Raw genomic sequence first — 23126 nt, forward strand, 5'->3', positions numbered from 1 at the left:
TTTATCTGTCATTCAAATAACTATTGTTCTCTTTCTTTATCTACTCCTGGGCAAATATTGAATAGATCTGTTTTTCGTTTGTCCCCCACCCCCCACCCCCCCCCACTAAAAGATTTTGGTATGTTTGTCCGGATCCCCATCATAATTTACTTGAGGAAATGGATGCCACCTTAAAATCCTCTTGGCTCCCCTGGAAGAAAACTCTGAACACTCCCAAGTACATCAAAGAAACTATTCAATAACAAGCAGAACATGGAGAGAGAGAGAGAGAGAGAGAGGAGAGAGAGAGGAGAGAGAGGAGAGAGAGAGAGAGAGAGACGAGAAGCGAGAGAGAGAGAGAGAGAGAGAGGAGAGAGAGAGAGAGAGAGACAGGTGGCTAATCATTGAAAATACGACTCGAAGATCAAACATTCGTGGACATACTAGTAACTTTCCAAGGCACTGTAGTGTGAATAGGATTTGCGCCCTCCACGACCCCTGCAGGAACCGATGACCTTGGACACTCCTCCAGACATGCAGAACGATCCTGTACCCTGAACCGATAACAGCTGTTTCTATAGCCTTAGACTCTTGTATATTTTAGTCCTTTATTGTGACTTTTAAGAGACTTTTGGATGTCCACAGGTTGGTCACATACTGGGTCTAAACCATAACAGCATTCCACCCGCAGAGCATATGGCAGAGACTTAGAGATTTATTACATGTCATGTTCACCGATGTTCACCGTAACATTGTTGAGATTTTCTACTAATCAATCTATAATTCAGATTTTGAATAAATTGCAGGCTCGCCCCAGGATATAAACGTTAAAGCTCCCTTCGTGCACCCCTTGCGTTCACGTGAGAATATTAGGCCATCCCTAAGGAAGCCGTCATTATTTACGGTCTTCGGGTGGGTCGGAGCACTCAAAAATTGAAAGCTGCAAGGGAGATTGCTCAAAATGTGGAGAGATGGAAAGGGGATACTCAATTTTTGCTGCAAAATGAATTGACACACTTCTCAGCTTGGACCATTACACACATCAATTTCTCAAAATTTTCGATACGAAAAGGGAAACCCTTTCGTGCTCTCCCTCTTGGGATGTTCTAACAGTTTTAGTTGGTAAAAATTCAAATTGAAAAACACTCTCAGAATGCACCAGACTGCACCATTGCTCACCTTTTCAACCGTCATGAGACAACCGATGATAATTAGTAGATAACACCAGGATTTCAAAGTCTTTAATATTGTTGTATTTTTATAAATTTTACAAATACATGTATTGATATTTAACTTTTCTAAGCGGGTCAGTTAACATGTCTGTATTAGAGAGGGAATTATTCAAATTAATCATGGTTGGCAGGGAGTTACTCGAAATTTCAGAATTTCCGATGAATCCCCCCAGGCCGTGACTAATGACGGTTCCCTAATCGCGGCGCTCTACGTACGATGCTGTGTTCTTCTGGCGTTATACGGCCTCCCACCACAGGTGACCATATAACGCCGCGCCGAGTATACACAGCATCGTACGCAGGGCTAGTCATCATAGCCCAACGAGAATGGCGAGAGTGTCCGGCTTTGGAGGCGGCATACACAGTTACATGCTATGCATACCACGCGGCGGCCGCTATGTATCCACACGTAACTGTGGCGGCAAAGCCATAGCCAAAGCTGGACATTCTCACCATACTCGTTGGGCTTGTCACCGCACAGTCAACTGCTGTTAACAGAATAGCAGGGTTGTGCGTACCAAAGTAACTTGTGATCTATTCAGCACTGGGACTATGCGCCCCATAGACGTGTGTCCGGGACGTGTGTACATATGCCTGGTGTACTTCTCAGGCATATGAACACACGTCTATAGAGCGCATAGTCCCAGAGCTGATTAGATCACAAGTGACTGTGCGTGCGTACGTTATTTGACAAGCCATTGCATTTGGTATGTCAATTTTATAAAAGAGCCAAGGTGGTATCCACGCCGTCGATTAGTGTTCGTGTCTTTATATATTTACCAAAGAGTTGGTCTGTATACGCCAATTTTGCTGAACAGGGTATTGCTCACGTGACTTTGTTTCACTGGAAACGAGGTCAATGGGTTCATACAGGTACAAAATGTAAATAATCTGCCAGACTTATCTGACCTGACCGGACTTGTATCTGGCCACAAAGAGGGCAAGCTTTCATTTTGATTACTGGCGAAATACTTACGACTTATGCCTTTGTGCAAAGTACAAAGTGACTGATTAAAATTTGAGAGATCTGTTGAAGATTTAGCTTTGATATTCCTCCGGCAAAGAAAAATAGTTGAGATCGAGGATGTACCCAGGGATACTTGCGTCGAAAATATGGCTTGTTGTAGAGGTTGTCTATTACTGCTAGGTTTTCACACGGTATTTCCGCGTCAGAGTCTTCAACCTTTCATAGTTGTGTCGAATGGTACAGCGCCATTCTAGAGTAATACATATAAATGTGTTATTCTGGTTTAATGTAGAGGTTGTGTTGATGGCTACATCCTGTTGATGAGAGTCAATGGTCCAGCATAGAGAGGACGTCCTAATGACAGGTAGGCCTATAATGTTAAGCTGCATGAACGAGGGATTGTGTCCATGTAGGTTGGATATCCAACCAGCATTCCCAACCAAACCCCGGGCAACTGTACCGCAGTTAGTTCAGTGTAAGCTGACATTTGGTCGTGATAATCAACTGCATGATGGAAGTAGCTGAAGAGATCAATGGCAGTTAAGTAAGGGAGCCGTCATTATTTATGGCCGGGGGGTCGGAAGAATTCAATCGGAAATTCTGAAATTTCGAGTAACCATCCCCCTGCCAACCATGATGAATTTAAGTAACCCCTAGACTTGCTCCCAGTGGGCATATAAGCATCAACACATATAACAAATTGAAGGACTAACCATCAGCAGACTGATGGGATATTGGCCGTGATAGAGGGCCATTATTACCTCAGCACTGCAGGAGCTGTGCATGTATAGCTTTATAACTATAAATAGCTGTATAACTATCGGCTACGAATCAAGATTGTTCTTGTGATAAACCGATCGCTTTGTAAGTCTAAAGTCCTTGTCAATCATTTGCTTACGTATATGTTTATGTCAACAAACAGCCAGATTGCTTGTAACGCTAGAGGGGGTTTGCAAGGTACACCAGTCACTTGGCCAGCTAGTAACTCATCTGCTGAAAAAAGCCAGCTGACTGGGGCCAGTCTAAGTAACCCCCTCTCTAGCACAGAAATTTTGACTGACCCGCCCCCCCCCCCCGGCCCTCCCAACTTAGAACATGTATATTTACATTTTACAAAGATACAGCAATACTAAAGACCTTTCAAATCCTGGTGTGTCCCGCTAGATTATCATCGGTTATCTCAGGATGGTTGAAAAAAAGTGAAGCCAACAAAATGAAATTCAACATTGCAACAAAATGTTGATATAAGGGCTGTTCAGTTTTTACGGCCGGGGGGGACAAAATCCACGGGGGGTATTCTAATTTTGGAATCCACGAAGGGGGTTCATCGCTTTTTCACTGGTAGGAAAGGGGGGGGGGGGGTCACCACATTTTCAAAAACATAATATCTACAATACTGTTCACTTTATGCCATGGCCATGATCGACCCTCTTTACTGGCGGGCGGCCTTCGGCAGCCAACTACAATAAATTGACTTTATGTATTACACATGACACTCTATGGGTGGACGTCTTTGTTGGCCCACTCCAAGTAGGTTTACTTCATGCAATTGCCATGATCAACCATCTTTACCGCCGGGCAGCCTTCGACGGCCCACTACGATAAATTGACTTTATGTAATAGCCCATGACCATCTTAACGGCCGGACGCCTTCAGCGGCCCCTGTCCAGTACAGTTTACTTTATGCAATGGCCATGATCGACCCTCTTTACCGGCGAGCCACCTTTGGTGGCCCACTAGAATAAAGTTGACCTTACGTAATGGCCCATGACCCTCTTAACCGGAGGGCTGCCTTTGGTGAACCTTTCGAATAAAGTTTACTCTATACAATGTCCATGGATATAAGTTGTCTATGGAAATGAAGTTAAAAATTGCCTTACAGTCGTCCTAATTAACAGACTTTTGCATGGATGCGGCTGAGAAGTTCGTGCACTGGCATCTCTGCTACACGAGTAAAGTACGCCGTGCACCGGAGTTCAAATCCAAAGCGTGTTGGTAAATTGACATATGCGTTTTTGTTATTTTTTCAGCCGGGGGGGGGGGGGGGGGTCATCAAATTTGTTTGTCTGAAAAAGAGGGATCATCTTTTTTTTCACGAAAAATGCAGGGGGGGGGTCTATATCTTTTTGAACACAGGCGACAAGATTCTGCCGCCCCCCCGTGCTGTAAAACTGGACGGTCCCTAAAAGCTCATGCTATAACCTGTATCCAACCATATAGTATTGATTACTTTGGATGGTATCATGACAGGGTTTTCACTAAGATATCTGACAGGGCAGAAATTGGAAGTACAGGGGGAAGAACTACGGGCGGCTAAGGGGAAAGTGTCAGAGGGGGTCACCCCCCTCTTGCATGGAAAATTTTAAGATATTGATGTATAAATGGTGCAATCTGGCAGATTTTTCCATGCATTTTCAGCAAAAATTGAGTAACCCCCCTTCTTTTTCTCCACATTTTGAGCAAACCCCTTGTAGCTTTCATATCTTTGAGTGGCCCCTCATATTCCTCCGACCTTCCTCCTGATTTGTAAGACTAAGGGTGAACACCAAACAAGCAAAGAAAATTGGCATCAGTCAAACGTCTGTTTTGTTCATTTCGAATATCTGATCATCAATTTTCATGAAAAGAAGGGCAAAGTAGCCGGTCTATGTTAATGATGAGTAAATTTTCTAATGGGTTTGACGCCCAAAGCTTCATATAAAATCGTAAGGTTGGTACATATGTACTGATTGACATGCGAAGAAGGGAATTGTGAAACAGTTTCTCTCTAAATAATACGCTTCCATTGCTCCCTTGGGACTGTGGAAAATTCTTACTGAAGCAGAGTATCACAATTTAAGCATTTCAGTGCAATATGCATAGGTTAGAAAGTATCTAGAAAGTGTATTAAGTAGGACCTATTACTGCAAAGTAAAGCCTGTAGCTAGGGATAGCAGAATAAATAAATTAAAAAACACAACTGATTATATTTACAGTTTCGTATTTGTTTTTTCAGGTTCGATATTACTGATGGTTTGATGAGCTTACAACTGCATACGTGCATGTCATGTTTCCGTCCATAAGTTAGCATTTGCTTGGTGGAGCCCTGCCAAGATACGCTTTACAGTGATATTGTGAGTAGTATCAGGAACCTGGGCAATTCCTCAACATGGCAGAGGCTCCACAGGCAAGTACCATCAGCCCACTGAACATTCTGTTCGGACAATTAGAAAGTGAAATGGATCACAGTGATGTAAAGAAAATGAAAAACCTACTCAGAGGAAATCAGTTGTCTAAGGTAGAGATGGAGAAGCTTGAAAGTGCATCTGATGTCTTCCATCATTTAAAGGATCGTGGTGATATTGGTGTCCAGAATTTAGCTCTGCTCATAGAGTTGTTTGAATGGATCGAAAGAGAACCTTTGAAAAAGAAAGTCACAGAATTCCAGCAAAAATATTCTTCTGGTAGGTATTGTGTGTCATTTATGAAATACTGCTAGTATACATGCAATATCAGACACCTTCATGAAATTAATGCCGCCCCTCCTAAAAGTGTTGGCGACAAATCCACTGATTTTTGTTCGCAAAACTACAGGTACATAACTTCGGTTCTGGTCATTGCGCCAATTGTTTCTTTTCTGCTTGCAGAGATACTTTTAGTGACAAAATTCCTATTAAGAAATCGCATTATATAGAATATAACTTCATGAATGCAATTTGGATTGTTAAACCTATCCAAAGGAAATCATCCTAAAGACTACCACGAATGGTCTGAGTACTGACAGGTCTTCGACACAGAAAAACGAAATGACCATGAAACATGAAAAAGCTAGACAACCAATTACTTTGTTGGAGTAAATATATTTATTTGTCGCCAGTTTTGTGAGAAATCACTCCCACAGATAGGCATACAGGCAGACTGATGTACACACATACATAAAAATACAGACTGCAGTACAAGATCAGCGCGAATGAGTAAAGAAATGACCTGATGCTCAAGTCATCCTGTCAGCCACATTGGGACATGACCACATCACACTAAGTAAAGTTCTTTTAGTAATGTTCTTTTTTTTCTTCCTAGATATGAAGAAGACGGTCAAAAAATTACCGAAACTAAATGTATCGTCGGACATCAAGAAAAAATATCGAAAGCGACTTCATGGTGGAATTGTGAAAAGAAAGAGATTTGGACGTCAATGTAAGTATATTGACATGGTCAGGGTCAGTGGAGTCAGTTTCTTCATCCTTGGCAGCACATTGTACAATCAAACATTTTAGTCGTTCTAACAACACATTGATCATTGAGATACGAAATTGATATATTAACACATTACACAAAAAGTTACGAATTGGCACTTTTCATAACACGAGAGTCATATGATGACCATGTTGAGTTGTGTCTTCCACTGTACTTCTTTTGGAATGAAATGATAAATTCCAGTTCATATTTTAAGCAATAATGTATACAATAAATTGGAAAGTCTGTTTTTCATATGATTATTATGTATTGGAATGTGAAGCATGTCAGATAATCATACAAACTAAAAGAACAAAAATGATAATAATACTAAAATGTCTATAGTGGGGTTTATAAACTGATAAAAGTGCAAACTAAAATCACATCAGTTTTCATTGGATCTTATGATCAAACAGGGTCTTATAATCGAATGAGTATTAGATGTACGTTCACATATAGATAGATAAATATATAAATAAATAGGTATGGATACATGTGAGTATTGATGTGTATGCAGGGCTTGAAATAACTTTTTTCCAAGGTAGTCCAATTGGGCTACCATTTTCTGAAGTTGGTAGACCAGTGGCAAAGTCTGGTACTCAATGTATGAATGAAGAGTTTTTTGGAAAGGATATTTTATTTATATCTGGACAATGAAAGATTTGTCTTTCATGATTCTATCCAGTAGGTGAATATTCTAGTCATTGGACATCAATACCTGCAGATCATAGTTTTAGGCGAACGGTATAACATGTGTAGAGGACACATCAAAGTTTGACGACCTGTTCACACATACACAGAGCTTATGAAAATTTTGATGTTTACCATGACAACGACTTTTCACTCAGCACGTGTAAACAAAACATGGCTAAAAATGGGTTTGCTATGAATTTCAGATTGACAACTTGGTACAGTCATGTTCCCAATACTTTCGCGGCAATTTTGGCTATATTTCTCCACGATAGTACACTATCATGGGATTATCTGGTACACTTCTGAACGCGTAATTTGTTGATGGCCCGACAGCTTTTTCTTTGCAGTTTGAATAATTTTGTGTTTAATTGTGATTGATACATTGTGATTAAATAACTATGAAAATTAATGTTCATTGGCCGTCATTTCCCGAGCCTGTCATCCATGCAAGTTCATCAGTTCAGATAATGATATTTTATTGAAAGGATGTCACAATAAATTCGACTGCATGCACTGTCGCCTTTTAAGTTGCATAATGTAGTCATAGTCTGGCCTGTCTGTGTCTAGCTGGGTTGACTGTATGAGCGTTGATCATGATCTCGCAGCGATCAACATCATGTCGCCCACTAAGTAATTCCATGTCCCAGGCTTTGGTAGTCAGTGTGGGCTACAATTTTATGGGTTTTTGGTAGTAGCCCCAGAGAAAAGTTGGTAGTCTGTGGACGCGGGACTACTGCTAATTCGAGCCCTGGTATGTGCATAATATTTGTGTCATTGCAACTGTTGATACCAAATATTTATAAATAGTTTCATCATTCCACATTCCTAGTTCAATTTACATGTATGAAGAGGTAGGCCTTTTGGATTATATAAGTTTATTTTCATATCACAATTGTGAAGGAACACTAGCAAACTCATGTAAATAATTTAATTTGTCACACATAACTCTTTTAAGATTCCCAGATGACAAATGATTTTATTTTGGTGATATACGTGGAAAACTGGCTGCCGATGATAATGATGCTAAAACATGGTACACTGCATATTAATGACGTAATTGAAATCAAATTGCCAATTCTCTTCTTAAGGGTCGAGCTATGAATGCCTTTTTATTAGTGAAGGATAGATTTTGAAATGTTGTGATCAACTACATAGTGCACCTTTTGCCTTCCAGCTTTGAAAGTTAAGACAAGAGTGGTGATAGATGAAGTAGAAAGAGAGGATGACAAACATGAACGAGTGCAACTTCAACTTAAAGAACTTAAACTCCAGCTACTAGCAAGAGAGAAACTCCAAAAATTGGCTGAAGAACATGCTGAAAAGATGGGAAAACTTATCATGGAAGGAGCAGATCAAGCCACTATAGAGCAATTAACTGTGGTGTTTAACGAATATAAAGCTGTACTGGAGAAAATTGCCTTTGGCTGCCTGTTGTTTGTTCTGAGCTTTCTAACAGTTGATGACATAGATTATTTTTGGCAGAAATATAATGACGGCACTGTTGAGAGTGCTCTTACTTGTTTCCTGATATCACCTGACATAAGACTTGAAGCAGAGAAGGCTGGTTATACCGTGAGAATCAGCATGGATGTCGACCAGAAAGAATATACAGAACTGAGGCAGGAGTTGATGCTTGGTAAGACATTGTGCATAATTTAATAGAATATCATGATCATTGTATTATGCTTATGTCAAGTCCAGGATCAAATGTAGAGTGGCGTCTTTAATGATCTCTCTTGGTGTAGTCTAGTTTTGTATTAAGGACATAACGGTATTCAAGACAGTGATTTTTGCAATTGTACAAAGTTATGGAATTTCTCATTTTGCAAAGTCATAGTTTCAGCTACAAATTTGCGCACAGAAAAGTAAGCATAAACTGAGGCAGAGGATGCTTGGTAAAATACTCCATCTACTTTTGCAGCTATTCATGTCATATCAGTGACATTACTTAAAGCACAAGTTTCTCTTCATATATATCCACAAGGATTGAATAAACGTTATTCATTGTATTCAATTCAATGGGCAATGCTTTTTCTTTTGGTAACTGCATAAAATTATACATGTATCATTGACTAGGTCATTACTTCAGTAACAAAAAGTATTCACAAATTAGTAAATATTTCGTTTTTTAGAATTCAACCTTAACTGTCATAGTTGTAAATCCTTTTTGCAGACATGGCATGGTGTGATAAATGGGAAGAGTATGTGATAAGCCATGTGGACGACATTGATCAAGGAAGTACCCTAATTGAACAGTCTAGGTCTCATCCTGTGCTAGACATTTTGAGACAGGAGGAGTTTTTCTTCCCAGCCTTTGTATCCTTTTGGGTTGAGAATTCATATACTTTTCCTCCGACAGTAACCAAGGCAACTGAGTATGCTGTTGTACACTATGCAGAGATGTATTGTAAAGAAAATAATATTGAAGTTGAGAACCTTAGAGAACTTGTAATGGCTAGGTTAAATGATATAGGAAAGTGTCTGTATGAGCACATCACTGAGGAAAATGTTGGTAAATTTAATCCATCATGGATTGGTGAAAGTGTTCTAGATCTAGAATCACACTTGTTTGGTTTATTGACGAAGTCTGAAGATTTATACTCTTTTCAAAGCAAGTATGTTTATAGTTATGTAACAGCAGTATATGTTAGTAGTTCCATCGCACTGTCCCCCCATAATATTCAAATGTTACTAAGGGAAGAAAGAATGAAAACTTGTCAAACATACCTGCCGTATTGTTTTGCTTATATCACTGGGATTTTGGGTGACAAAGCATCATGTTTCCTCAATGAACTTGCTACACACAGATCAATGCAAACCTATGTTAATATTGACAACTTAGAGTTCATTGGCTCTTGTTTGTTTGAATCAGAGATGCCTTCTGTTTTTGCTAGGAATATTGACAAATTGATAGGTCAGAACCATACATTAGATCTGTCAACATGTAGAGGGATCTCCAATCAAAGTATACAGTCCGTGCGCTCTGTCTGTTCTTTTAGAGAACACTTCTTTGGTCAAAGACATTAAACTGTACACAGAGAATGATGAATCTTCCCTCTCTAGTGATTTCAAAGAATGTCTAGCAAATATTATGTCAGATCCTTTAACTGTTGACAGGTGTACTGTGAGAATAAATAATTGCCATGATTTTGCAATGACTGCCAAATTGAGAGTTCTACCCACTGCTATATAAAAATGCAATATCCAAATCTGGCAGTGATACAACTCTGCAACCAGGAGTTTCATCATTAACCATTTCAAGTAGTGTGAGCATACCAGAAGAGATAAATACTTGTGCCATGAAAATATTCATGAAAGCATTGTCATGTATGCCGCACTTAGAGAAACTAAGCCTAATAGGGGTGGGAAAAGAACTTTGTGAGCAGTTTCTAGTCTGTTTGTCTGAAGAGACTGTCCGTGTAAATATCAATGCATTGTGTTTAGCTGAAAATAGATTGTCCTGGGAGCATTGCAAATTACTGTTACAGGCACTGAATGCAATGCCTTATCTTACCAGTTTAGACCTAAGCAGAAACAGCATTGGTAGTTTAGGGTGTACAGTATTGCTGCCAATGAAAGATAAAATAGAAGTAAGAGTAGATGATAACAATATTGCAGATGGTTTACTTGAAATACTACCATTGTGTACCTCTACAGCACAGCTGCAAGATGTTGGTGATCTAACTCTTAAATCACTGGATGATGTTGCCAGTTTAATAAGAAATTTAGTAAACGTAAAACACATAGATTGTACAAAGTTAGGCAACAGTCAGTTGTCAACATTGTGTCAAAATTTATCAGTACTCAGTAACATTTTAAGCATTGATCTGAGTGGCCGTGAGTTAAACCAACAGATTGTTTTGTTGCTAAGTGAGAGACTGAAACATTTAAAGGAACTTCAAAAAGTAGATTTGAGTCATTGTTGTGTTAGCACAGATGATATGGAAGTTTTATTGCAACACATTTCTCCAGTCGTCACTGATTTAAATCTCAGTGACACCAACATGCCAGATCTTCTGCTTACTGAGTTGAAACGTTTCAGCAATTTGAAGTATCTTAACATCAGTAACAACAACCTGAAAGCCAATGATCATATTTTTAGATTCATTCCCACATCAGTGACTCAATTAAATCTAAGTCATAATGATCTTCATGGATGGAGCTTTGAAAAGCTGGACAGTTACACACAACTTGAAGAATTAGATATGAGTCATAATAAACTCACCTTTGTTGATATGCAAAATATTTTGAAACTGATTTCAGCATCAATCACTTCACTTAATGTTACCCATAACAATTTGGAAAGAGTTGAGGAGTCCTTTGAGCATTTAACACAATTGAAGCATTTGAACTTGAGCAATAATTGTCTTGAATCATGCAGTAATCTCTCTTTACCATCCACGATGACACATTTAAATCTAAGCCATAACTATATGACATATTTTGAGCAGAGTGTTAATCATCCAACACAGTTAACACACCTTGATGTGAGTCATAACCAAATAATAGATATTGGCCAGAGTTTCAATCATCTATCACAGTTAACACACCTTGATGTGAGTCATAACCAAATAACATATATTGGCCAGAGTGTCAATCATCTATCACAGTTAACACACCTTGATGTGAGTCATAACCAAATAACAGATATTGGTCAGAGTGTCAATCGTCTATCACAGTTAGCACACCTTGATGTGAGTCATAACAAGATTAATCAGTCACTAATTGACACACTCAAACATTTACCAACAACTGTAAGGTATTTAGATTTCAGTTCAAATTGCATTGAAAATGTTGCCAGTGTTGGTAGCGTTATATCCAGTTTTAATGACCTTCTCTTCATTAATCTTGGCTCAAATAAGTTTCATGACATTGGTGTTCAAAATTTGTTGGATGATATTCGAAACACGGACATTGATAAAATCGGTGTAAGTCATAATTTTACTCTGATGCATCATATCATTGATCAAATGCCAACTGTATCAATCAACTTAGAGCAAGATAACTTACGACTCAGTGATGTTAAACGTAGCTCTATCTATGATAATTTGAAGCAAGTTACAGAGGTTAATGTGTCTGGGTTATCAGAAGAGGAATGTTCTGGACTTTGTAAGAGTTTAATCTTGTTGACAAACCTGACAAAGTTTACTATGACAGAATGTTGTGTTACAGATGTGCAGGACCTCATCAATGGTATAAAACATGCCCGTAACTTAATAGAGCTAGATTTGAGTAACAATCAATTAGATAGTGTCACAATACGGCATGTCATGAGAGTTTTGTCATCCACACTGATCAATCTAAATCTTTCACACAATGAGGCAGAATCAGAATTGGACCTAAAACATTTGACAAAGTTGGTGAGGCTTGATTTAAGTCACAATAGGTTACAGTTGTCGATGCATTCTTTACTATCAAATATTTCACCAACACTGCAGTACTTGGATGTCAGTTTTAATATAATTCAAAATGTTAATCAGGTAGGTGAACTGATGTCCAACTGTAGTCAATTGAGTTATATTAATATGAGTTCAAACAGAATTGGTGCACATGGAGTGCAGATACTGTTTTCAGAAATAGAAAACTGTGGTACTCAATGTGACATTGAGGTTAGTCATAATTTGTCTGGGCTACAAAAAATCGTTCCCCATATTACATTGCAACCACCAGTATCAGGTAGTTTACCTGATTTTGACAAAGAAAACCTGACATTAAAGGATGGAAAGTTGCAGGTCTTTTTTAGAAACATTTCAAAAATTACTGCTGTAGATATTCCACAGAAGAAGGAGTTGTCTGAAGATGATTATAAGAGTTTGTTGACAGATCTGTCAGTTTTTTACAACATGGAAAGATTAAAACTGACAACATTTTATCCCTCCTCTTGTCACAACCTGGCTAACATCTTAATATACTTCAGTAATATGATACATTTAGACATTTGTGGCAGTAATATTGATAATAAAGGGTTTAAAGGTATTAGAAAGTCTTTACTTCATTTGAAGAGTCTTCAGTATGTAAATTTTTGCAACACTAAAATCGACATGTATGAAGTAGAGGATCTACTTAACATTCAAAAAAGACATGTTAACCAACCCTTCATCAACGTTGCCCATAATTTTCCTTGCATATCAGCCATTTTCCCTTACATTAAAGATCAATTAAGTGGGTCATCAATTGAGGGTATAGATTTTGATTCTGATGAGTTACCTGTCCAATCGTTTGCAAATATCGTACAAATAACTAGAGTTAGAAAGCTAACAGTCAAAGGCAAGCAGTGGGCTGATGAGGACTTTAAATGCTTTGTGCGAGGGTTAAATTATTTGAACCTTGAGTATCTAGATCTCAGTGGTAATTCCATAGGAGACAGTAGTGCAAAAAGTTTGAATGAAGTGATAAAGTCAATGCATGGACTTAGACATCTTGATCTTAGTCATAATAATATAGGAGACAATGGTGCACACAGTTTGAGTGAAGGGATCAGGTCAATGCATGGACTTAGACATCTTGATCTTAGTCATAATAATATAGGAGACAATGGTGCACACAGTTTGAGTGAAGGGATCAGGTCAATGCATGGACTTAGACATGTTGATCTGAGTCATAATAACATAGGAGACAGTGGTGTTAAGAGTTTCAGTGAAGTGATAAAGTCAATGGGTGGACTTACTCATCTTGATCTCAGTCACAACAACATAGGAGACAGCGGTGCAAAGAGTTTGATTGAAGTGATGGGTTCAATGCATGTACTTTTTTATTTTGATCTCAGTCATAATAACATTGGAGAGAGTGGTGCAAAGAGTTTGAGTGAAGTGATAAGATCAATGCATGAACGCACTCATCTTGATCTTCGTTATCATAACATAGGAGACAGTGGTGCTAAGAGATTGGGTGAACTAATGAAGTCAATGCATAGACTTACTCATCTTGACCTACAGTACAATCATATACAAGACAGTGGTGCAAAGAGTTTGAGTGAAGGGATGAGGTCAATGCATGGACTTACTCATCTAGATCTCAGTGGCAATAACATAGAAGACAGTGGTGCAAAGAGTTTGAGTGAAGGGATGAGGTCAATGCATGGACTTACTCATCTTGATCTCAGTCATAATAACATAGGAGACAGTGGTGCAAAGAGTTTGAGTGAAGTGATGAGGTCAATGCATGGACTTACTCATCTTGATCTTAGTGATAATAAAATAGGAGACAGTGGTGCAGAGGGTTTGAGTGAAGGGATGAGGTCAATGGATAGACTTACTCATCTTAATCTTAGGCATAATAACATAGGAGACATTGGTGCAAAGAGTTTTAGTGAAGGGATGATGTCAATGCATGGACTTACTCATCTTGATCTTAGTTCTAATAAAATAGGAGACAGTGGTGCAGAGGGTTTGAGTGAAGGGATGAGGTCAATGGATAGACTTACTCATCTTAATCTTAGGTATAATAACATAGGAGACATTGGTGCAAAGAGTGTTAGTGAAGGGATGATGTCAATGCATGGACTTAGGCATCTTGATCTTAGTTCTAATAAATAGGAGACAGTGGTGCAGAGGGTTTGAGTGAAGGGATGAGGTCAATGGATAGACTTACTCATCTTAATCTTAGGCATAATAACATAGGAGACATTGGTGCAAAGAGTTTTAGTGAAGGGATGATGTCAATGCATGGACTTACTCATCTTGATCTTAGTGATAATAAAATAGGAGACAGTGGTGCAGAGGGTTTGAGTGAAGGGATGAGGTCAATGGATAGACTTACTCATCTTAATCTTAGGCATAATAACATAGGAGACAGTTGGTGCAAAGAGTTTTAGTGAAGGGATGATGTCAATGCATGGACTTACTCATCTTGATCTTAGTCATAATAAAATAGGAGACAGTGGTGCAGAGGGTTTGAGTGAAGGGATGAGGTCAATGGATAGACTTACTCATCTTAATCTTAGTCATAATAACATAGGAGACATTGGTGCAAAGAGTTTGAGTGAAGGGATGATGTCAATGCATGGACTTACTCATCTTGATCTTAGTCATAATAAAATAGGAGACAGTGGTGCAGAGAGTTTGAGTGAAGGGATGAGGTCAATGGATAGACTTACTCATCTTGATCTTAGTCATAATAACATAGGAGACAGTGGTGCAAAGAGTTTGAGTGAAGGGATGAGGTCAATGCATAGACTTACTCATCTTGATCTTGGTTATAATAAGATAGGAGATATTGGTGCAAAGAGTTTGAGTGAAGGGATGAGGTCAATGGATAGACTTACTGATCTTGATCTTAGTTCTAATAACATAGGAGATATTGGTGCAAAGCATTTGAGTGAAGTGATGAGGTCAATGCGTAGACTTACTGATCTTGATCTTAGTTCTAATAACATAGGAGATATTGGTGCAAAGCATTTGAGTGAAGTGATGAGGTCAATGGATAGACTTACTGATCTTGATCTTAGTTCTAATAACATAGGAGATATTGGTGCAAAGTTTGAGTGAAGTGATGAGGTCAATGGATGAACTTACTGATCTTGATCTTAGTTCTAATAAAATAGGAGACATTGGTGCAAAGAGTTTGAGTGAAGGGATGAAGTCAATGCATGGACTTAGGCATCTTGATCTTAGTTCTAATAAAATAGGAGACATTGGTGCAAAGAGTTTGAGTGAAGTGCAGTTGTCTATGCATAGCCGTATTGATGTTCATGGGCAACGACATATAATAGAACAAAACATGAAGAAAAAATTTTGCAAAGATCATTTCTACAGCCCAGCATGTCTGGCTATGGCCCTTCTACAGGAAAAACATCCACCAAAGTATGAAAATTCACCAAATTTAAAATGTTTTAATGTACAAACAATCATACTTGATGTGTCAGATGTAGCACCAAAGGTATGTGTATTTGGTGAAATGTAAGTTGAAACCTTTCACAGTTTTCACAACACTGTGTGAAATGATGACAACAAAATAACAAAATTGCATTGAAAACTGTGTAAACACTGCATGGTTCTTTTTACCATTGCCAACATGTAATATTCAGAAATACTCATCATGACAGAGTGATCAAATTAATTGATCATTTGTCTTGTCATTATAGTCATAATATAGCTGTAACATCAGTTTTCTTAGCAAAACAGTTAAGGGTTTAACAGATGCTGAGAGGCTATTGCTTTACACTTTGATAAAGATGAAATTTGATGATTGACTGATTAATGAGATGCAGACCAGTTGATAGCCTGATGACACTCTTCTGAGGTTGAATGCTGAGCTATCATCTTAGCTGTATCTCCTTGTAACTGTAAACTTTTAACCTTGTGTTGATAAACTCAAAATCTTCTTGTGAAAAGTTTATTGTAGTGTGGAAACAGTAAGCTATTTAATAGATGCCATTATCTTCCTTTAGAACAGCAATTGTACATGAAGATTTCAACACTATGTTGTGTTCGGTATCACCAAATATGTACAATATTGAAAGAAGAGTTGTGTATTTAGTGTTTTTTTTGATAATGTAGTGTTTTAGCAGTGAAGTACTAGGTTCGTAAGTATGACAATTAGATATCCTAGACATCTGATGTCCCGTAACTTTCTCACATGTCTTTAATGTGTTTGATTTTCACAAATTTGAATTGAAGATTTTGATGTTTATTTTGCATTTTTATTACCTTCTTGTGTCTATTTATAGACGGAGAAGGTATTAGATTTGAAAACCAGTATGCTGGTGTCAACTTCTACTTCCGTCTGTCAACTTCTACTTCCGTCTGTCAAGATCCGTCAACGTCATGCCATTGTGATGGGTCATATCATAAACTGGTGGGGGTGTTCATGTTCAGGTTGAGATGTAGGAGAACGATTTTGAGCTATGACAAAAATCAAGGGACTTAGCGGCATAGCCCCGGTGTTAAGCCTTTCTCCAAGGTTTCTTAGCTGACTACGACCTATTACAGACTACTGAGCTGACGTTAGGGGTACTCACTTTGTGTTTGCTCACTCTGTGTGCACTAGTGTTTCATGTTTGGTACTGGGTTGCGTGCATATCCCCTCATGGCCTCACATGATATGGGCCTGTTGCATAACCTGCAGATAATCATATGCATGCCTCTGATTCTGAAAACGGTCATTGTGTAAGCCTGTCGGCATTTTCGTAGCATTTTTTCTCATTTAATTTTGCAAAATATCGGCGAGTACCTCAATATTTCAAGATAACTCTTTCTTCCCAACCGTTTCCAGGAGTTTCAGAGTCATATGAACGAAAATGAGTGAAAGTTTTAGACAGGAAAATCGGACGTCGGCCATGTTCAATGTTTACAGTACAATCAGAAGTTTTAATATGTGGAGGAAATAACTAACAAACACCGTTCATGATGCCCGTCTCTAGAGGCAGACTTGCCTATGAAATACCACATTTGATGCTTGTTGAAAGCTTGACCACACAAAGGAGCATTTTAACTTTTAGAAAATGACAAATTGAATAAGAAGGTATTCTGAAAATGTCAAATACTGAGGAAAATGCGCAAATATTCAAAATAAACAGGTTAACTGACTGGTCAGCTATAAAAAACAATGAAAATGTTTATAATCAAAAGTTTTTGAGATGTGCACATTTTAATAAATGCAGAAATTATTAACATTATAAATATAAGACCAAACTACTTTTTCAGGAATGAACAGGTTGGAAATGAGGGGTGAGAGACAAAGGCACTCCTATTGCTGCATGTGGATGCAGCCACACCATTCAATTGACAGCATACTTATTCACTGTGTTGTGTTCAAGTTCCATATTGTACTGACTGTCATACAAGGATAACATAAGCAAATCAAATCAAATTAGAAAAGGATCAATGCTGTTGTGTGGATTTTGCTGAACATGGCTGATTTTAATATTTCGCCCTATATATTGGTATCCAGCAAAGGCATATTTTGATGTAAAGTCAAAATTAACACTACATTGCTGACAATATATTTTACCGTTTCTGCATGAACTTTTCTTTTTTAAATTATAGTATATTAGTACTTCAAACAGATTAACAGTTATCGTGATGTCAACCCATAATTTTACATCACAAAGACTGTAATTCTGCCAATTTTTGTTTATTTTTAAGTCATTTTATAAATTTTACACTGCACAAGATGATTGAACAAATTGCAATGTTTGAATGTGTAAACTCAAAGAATAAAAATCCTTTGGTCACAGATTAAATTATTTTTTAAAAAGAAATTTACTCTTAAACACTTTTTACATATTTCTTTACAGGTCATGTATTTCAAGGAAAATATGCCTATTAAAAAAAAGTGATTTCTTCAGTTTAATTTTTTTTCAATACTATGACAATTATCAGCCATGAGGTTTTACAAACACAAGACCAGATAAGCATTTTTCATCATTTCCATAGTACTCTTTGGAAATTCCATTAAAAACAGTTAAAAGTGACTTAAAATGTTAACTCGGTATACATTTAATTTACAGGTGCCAGGTTGTGTATTTCCATACACTCAGGTCAGCAGGGAAGTGCGTCATTACTATTTTGGACTGTTAATTCTTATTTCTGAATTATTTAACTTTTTTCCACATGGAACTATCTTAGGCAGTTTATACTGTAGCTTAGAATTTTTTTGATTGATGTATTTAATCATCTTTTGGGTTCTTTGGGTCCATATCCCACCTCATGCCCCTACATCATCAACTATTTGTCAACAACTCCATGCCAACAACAAATTACCTGACCTGGCCGCACATTTTAGAAGTACAGCGTCATTGGCGGTAATTTTGCATTTTTATTTAAGATGGATTTAATCATTGTATATATTCTTGCAGTTTTGTTTAAAATGAGAGATAAGCTTCATGCAAGTACAGATAATATGATATCTCTAGGAATGTTCCGAGTTCTCGTGTAATGACTGTTTAATTTTTTGCACCTTGTTCAGTTTGTAAGAGTGAATCCAGACATACATTTGATGTTCACATTCTGTAAATGATTGCTGTCCATGTGACCAATTAGCCATCAGAGAGAGATATTGTTTTCAAATTTCTTCGGTTCAGGAGAAAGAATTAAATCTTTGTAAATACTTGTAATGGAATGTAGCCCTTCTAAGTCAATCAACATTCTTGAAACAATATGATCACCTACACAAATTATATTTTTAAAGATTGCTGCTTCAATTTTGAAATTTCAGAAAATTGTACAAAGAAAAATGTTTCTCAAAGTTCCTTCATTCTGGCTGAAAACACAATGGTTATGACACTAGGAAGTATTCTCCAGTAGCAAATACAAAACAAACCATGTGTTAGTGTACTTTTTTCTGACTTTTTGTAAAAATGTTTACAATGTTAGAGTCGGTTTTACTTTGGTATGAAAGATGACAATTTGTACAATTTAACACCATGGTTGATTGTTTTTAAATTAAATGTGCATATCACACCAGTCAAATTGTCATCTTTGCAGCTTTCTAATTGGTAAAAACAAAACCCAAAGGACGTAATCTTAAGACCCTTAAGTGCGTTTATTGTTATAATCATGGCATGTCATACATGAATGCCTTACATAATCTCTCTGCAAGAGAATATAAATTGAATATAAGTTTGTACAAGTTCACATCTTTGATATTTCCATATTATCAACATCTTTTCTTCAATGCAAGATAATTGTTCCTAGAAATATCTTTCATTAATCATTTTTGGTTTAGAGAAACATGAATAGCAGTAAGTTGAAAGCTGTAGTAATGTATTCATTGTATCTTTTTATACATTTTGTAGCTTTTTATACATTTATACTGATCAATTTTTGATTTCATGTAGATTTCATTTCGTATATTTTTCTGATAAAATGAAAGAGGTATAATACTTAAAGTTCTGGTCGAATTATTGACGGTATAACCACCCACATTTGCTAAATGTATTTCATAAAAGTCTCTTTACTTTTGCCACATCATACCTATCTTTAAGTTGAAAATATTTTGTAACATGTTATGTCGTACTTTTGTTCTCAGAGACAAATTTTATTGCCACTATTTGATACACTGTTGCTTGACATACTCACTACTTTCATCGGGCAGAATAAGGACAAGGATTCCAGTGAAATGATAAATGGATAATGTTGCAGTCTGTCTACCTTATGTTCAGCAATAGTGTTCATCAATGTCATAGCTAAATATGCCAAAAGAGCTAGTGGCCAACGACACCCGCTCAAAGGTAGAATGGATTAAGTACGGAAATATGCGTATTTGAAATAATGTATTCATCGAAGTTTTTTGTACATTTTCAATTATAAATTTTGGATTTCATGTAGAAGATTTCATTTTGTATATTTTACTAATAAAATGAGGGAAATACAACATGTAAAGTACTAGTCGATTTATGGAAGGTAGAACCACCCACATTTGCTGGCTCGAAAAGTCTGTAGAAATGTCATAAAAGTCTATTTGCTTTTGCCACGGCATTAGCGTCTGTCTGATCTTGTCAGTAAATTTGAAAATTACACATATGAGGTAATGCCATAGCGATGACTGTCTGTCTGTCTGTTTACATGTTAATTTAAGATTCAGATTCAGAGAATAAGAGTGTGAATACTAGACACCAGGGATAATTTTGGATTCAGATTTAGTGGATGTAGCTCCGAATATCAAAAAAAGTGAATTGTTGGTGGCAATAAAGTGTACTAAAAATTGCTATGACCATCGACGACTTTCACTTCTTGGCCAAGATTACAGTGATTCCACAAAGACCTTCGAGTTCACTTTTATCGTACGCTATACTAGTAGCTAGTGAACCTGGGATGATGGCTTTAAAGATGTTTATAGTTTAGTTGTGCGTAAATCTTAACTCTATTTTCAAAACATCACGTCCTTTTTTATTCAAATGCATCTTATAACTCTACAGAAGTTTATCAGCTAGTCTCATTCTTATTATATGCTTTTGACCAACCACCATGACCATAAATTTGAAGAGATGGCAAACTGGGACTCTACGAACACAGACGAATCGACGACGATCAATGTGTATATATGTTAAGCATCCTAACAGCAAGGAACGCATTAGTATTTGTTGCAATTTATTTTCGCAAAGTTTTAAAGACAGGCCATGACACCTTTACATGGTACTACCCTCAGGAGGGCATGCAAGTGCTGTGAAAAGAAACATATTTTTTTTTATTTTAATTTGAGAATTTTAAGTCAACATTGCAAGGATAAGCCCATGCTTTAAAATAATATTCAACAATTGTTGTGACTAGCAAGATCCCAGCCATAACTATGCACAAAAGGGAAATAATTTTATTATTCCATAGGATAGGAACTGTCTTCTAGCAATTTAATTCTAAAAACGGTCCATATGACAGCTGTAAAGCTATATATTTCTCAATACTTTACGATCATATGCTACTTTTTTCCTACGTTATTTTTGGATTACAAAGTGCACATGGAAACATTCTACTAGACCAAAGACGTTGTTGTTGGATTGGCGTTTACCGTAAGCTGTGAATGTTTTTGTTTTACAACAGTTGATTGTATTAAAGATATCATGCACACATCATCTGCCGTTGTGTTCCATGATTTTAAGCTATTTGTCATAGTTACGTGACGTTTATTATGGTGAAATGGGATATCCATGGTTCAAAAAAGATTACAATTCAGCATGAAGTTAACACCTTCCGGCCAAAGGGCTTATATGTCACTTCAAAGACATTGCAAATTATAGGTCATGAGGGCATTTTAAGCAGAAATTAATACAATACATTCAAATATTCACACATGAACGCATTTTCTGCTTCGAAATATATTTTCAATTAACTTTGATATTCCCCTAATATCTCTAGACATCAAAAATTTACATTTCTCAGCATCTGATGTCAATGCTTGATAATCAGTATTTCAATTTAAATACATTTCCCTCATATTTTGTTTCGTATATTATGAGAATGGATTGTGATATCACATAACTGCATAACTCAGCGATTGAAATATCTTTCATTTTTGTCAAAATCAATTCAACGGTCATTTTCATAGCATTTCTTAAAACTGGTATCGTAAGAAATGATTGTTCTATTCAAATCGTAATAAAGTACAGTTCCTTACAGCTGTTTCGAGAAATCAATCATTTGAATGACTCTCAAGTTCAGGAAAAGTATTCGTGAATCGAAATTTTAAAAGACTTTGGTAGACTTTCTGTGCCTTTGCACTGCTATTTTGCATAACAGCTTTCATCACCTTCTGTGTGTTAACATTTAACTGGAACAGATATATGCTACAGCCAGATGTACTGGATAGTTTGTAACTTTTAGGTACATCTGACAAGTAAAATGTACACAACATTTGACGGTTGAATACATTCATCTGATAAGGCCATTTAAAAACTTCCAAGCATTTTGTTTTCTTTTTATTAAATTTTGAGGTATAATAATGTTTAAAACTCAATCATTATGACAGGACCTACATTTCTACGTGAATAATCCTTTATTTGAATTAATACTTAAAAATAGGTAATTTGAAAATGTTGAAAACAATAGCAACTCTCGCTCATAAATAATTTCATAGCCCACTAGTTTTGAATAGCAAGGCCATAGCTGTTTGAAGCTTGGTCAGTTATTTCTTTCGTATCCATATTTTCTTCTCAACATGCTAACACATTTGACACAAGTAAAGAGCTAGCCTTCAAGTTGAAATAAAATCAACGTGTACGGAAATACGATGGCATTTACGCAATGATATTTTGCTAGCGGTTTTTTTTGCAGTGATCGGTGAACGTAGAAGCTGTGAGTAAGATAACAGGGTGGTCCGATGTTGACTTTACATCGCAAAGGCCGTGAACTGCAATTCTATTGTATTAGGAACAGACTATGGCCACGCTAAACTGCTTTCTTTGCTGCCCGTGCTAAGCTGTTATAAATGGTTACCACACCTAGCTTTTTTCGTCTACTACTGCAAAGTGGAAAGGAGACACAGAGAAAAGCCCAGTTATATTAGAAAAAACACAGGTTGATATTAAAGACAGACATTTACACCATTAAAAAGGGAGACTACAAGTTTCTGTCTCCAGAAAGTCATGAAGATCAATTGAGGAATGA

The 23126-nt window shown here is 37.0% G+C and overlaps 2 protein-coding genes across 2 annotated transcripts in view; both read left to right on the plus strand.

The window, feature by feature from the left end:
* The first annotated feature begins 2362 nt into the window (after nucleotides 1–2362).
* Nucleotides 2363–23126, plus strand: part of LOC139129296 (uncharacterized) — a 413410-nt gene continuing 392646 nt past the window's right edge. Inside the window, exons 1-3 of the mRNA XM_070694934.1 lie at nucleotides 2363–2542; nucleotides 5174–5621; nucleotides 6238–6354. Coding sequence (XP_070551035.1) covers nucleotides 5327–5621; nucleotides 6238–6354 — 412 coding nt within the window. The 5' untranslated portion in view covers nucleotides 2363–2542; nucleotides 5174–5326. The remainder of the gene's footprint in view (nucleotides 2543–5173; nucleotides 5622–6237; nucleotides 6355–23126) is intronic.
* On the plus strand, nucleotides 8472–11531 carry LOC139129982 (uncharacterized). The gene is made up of 2 exons (XM_070695691.1): nucleotides 8472–8722; nucleotides 9260–11531. Exons 1-2 carry the CDS (start codon nucleotides 8671–8673, stop codon nucleotides 10111–10113), a joined length of 906 nt encoding a protein of 301 aa, XP_070551792.1. The 5' UTR covers nucleotides 8472–8670; the 3' UTR covers nucleotides 10114–11531.

This window comes from Ptychodera flava, chromosome 3, assembly GCF_041260155.1.
Source record: "Ptychodera flava strain L36383 chromosome 3, AS_Pfla_20210202, whole genome shotgun sequence".
NCBI lineage: Eukaryota > Metazoa > Hemichordata > Enteropneusta > Ptychoderidae > Ptychodera > Ptychodera flava.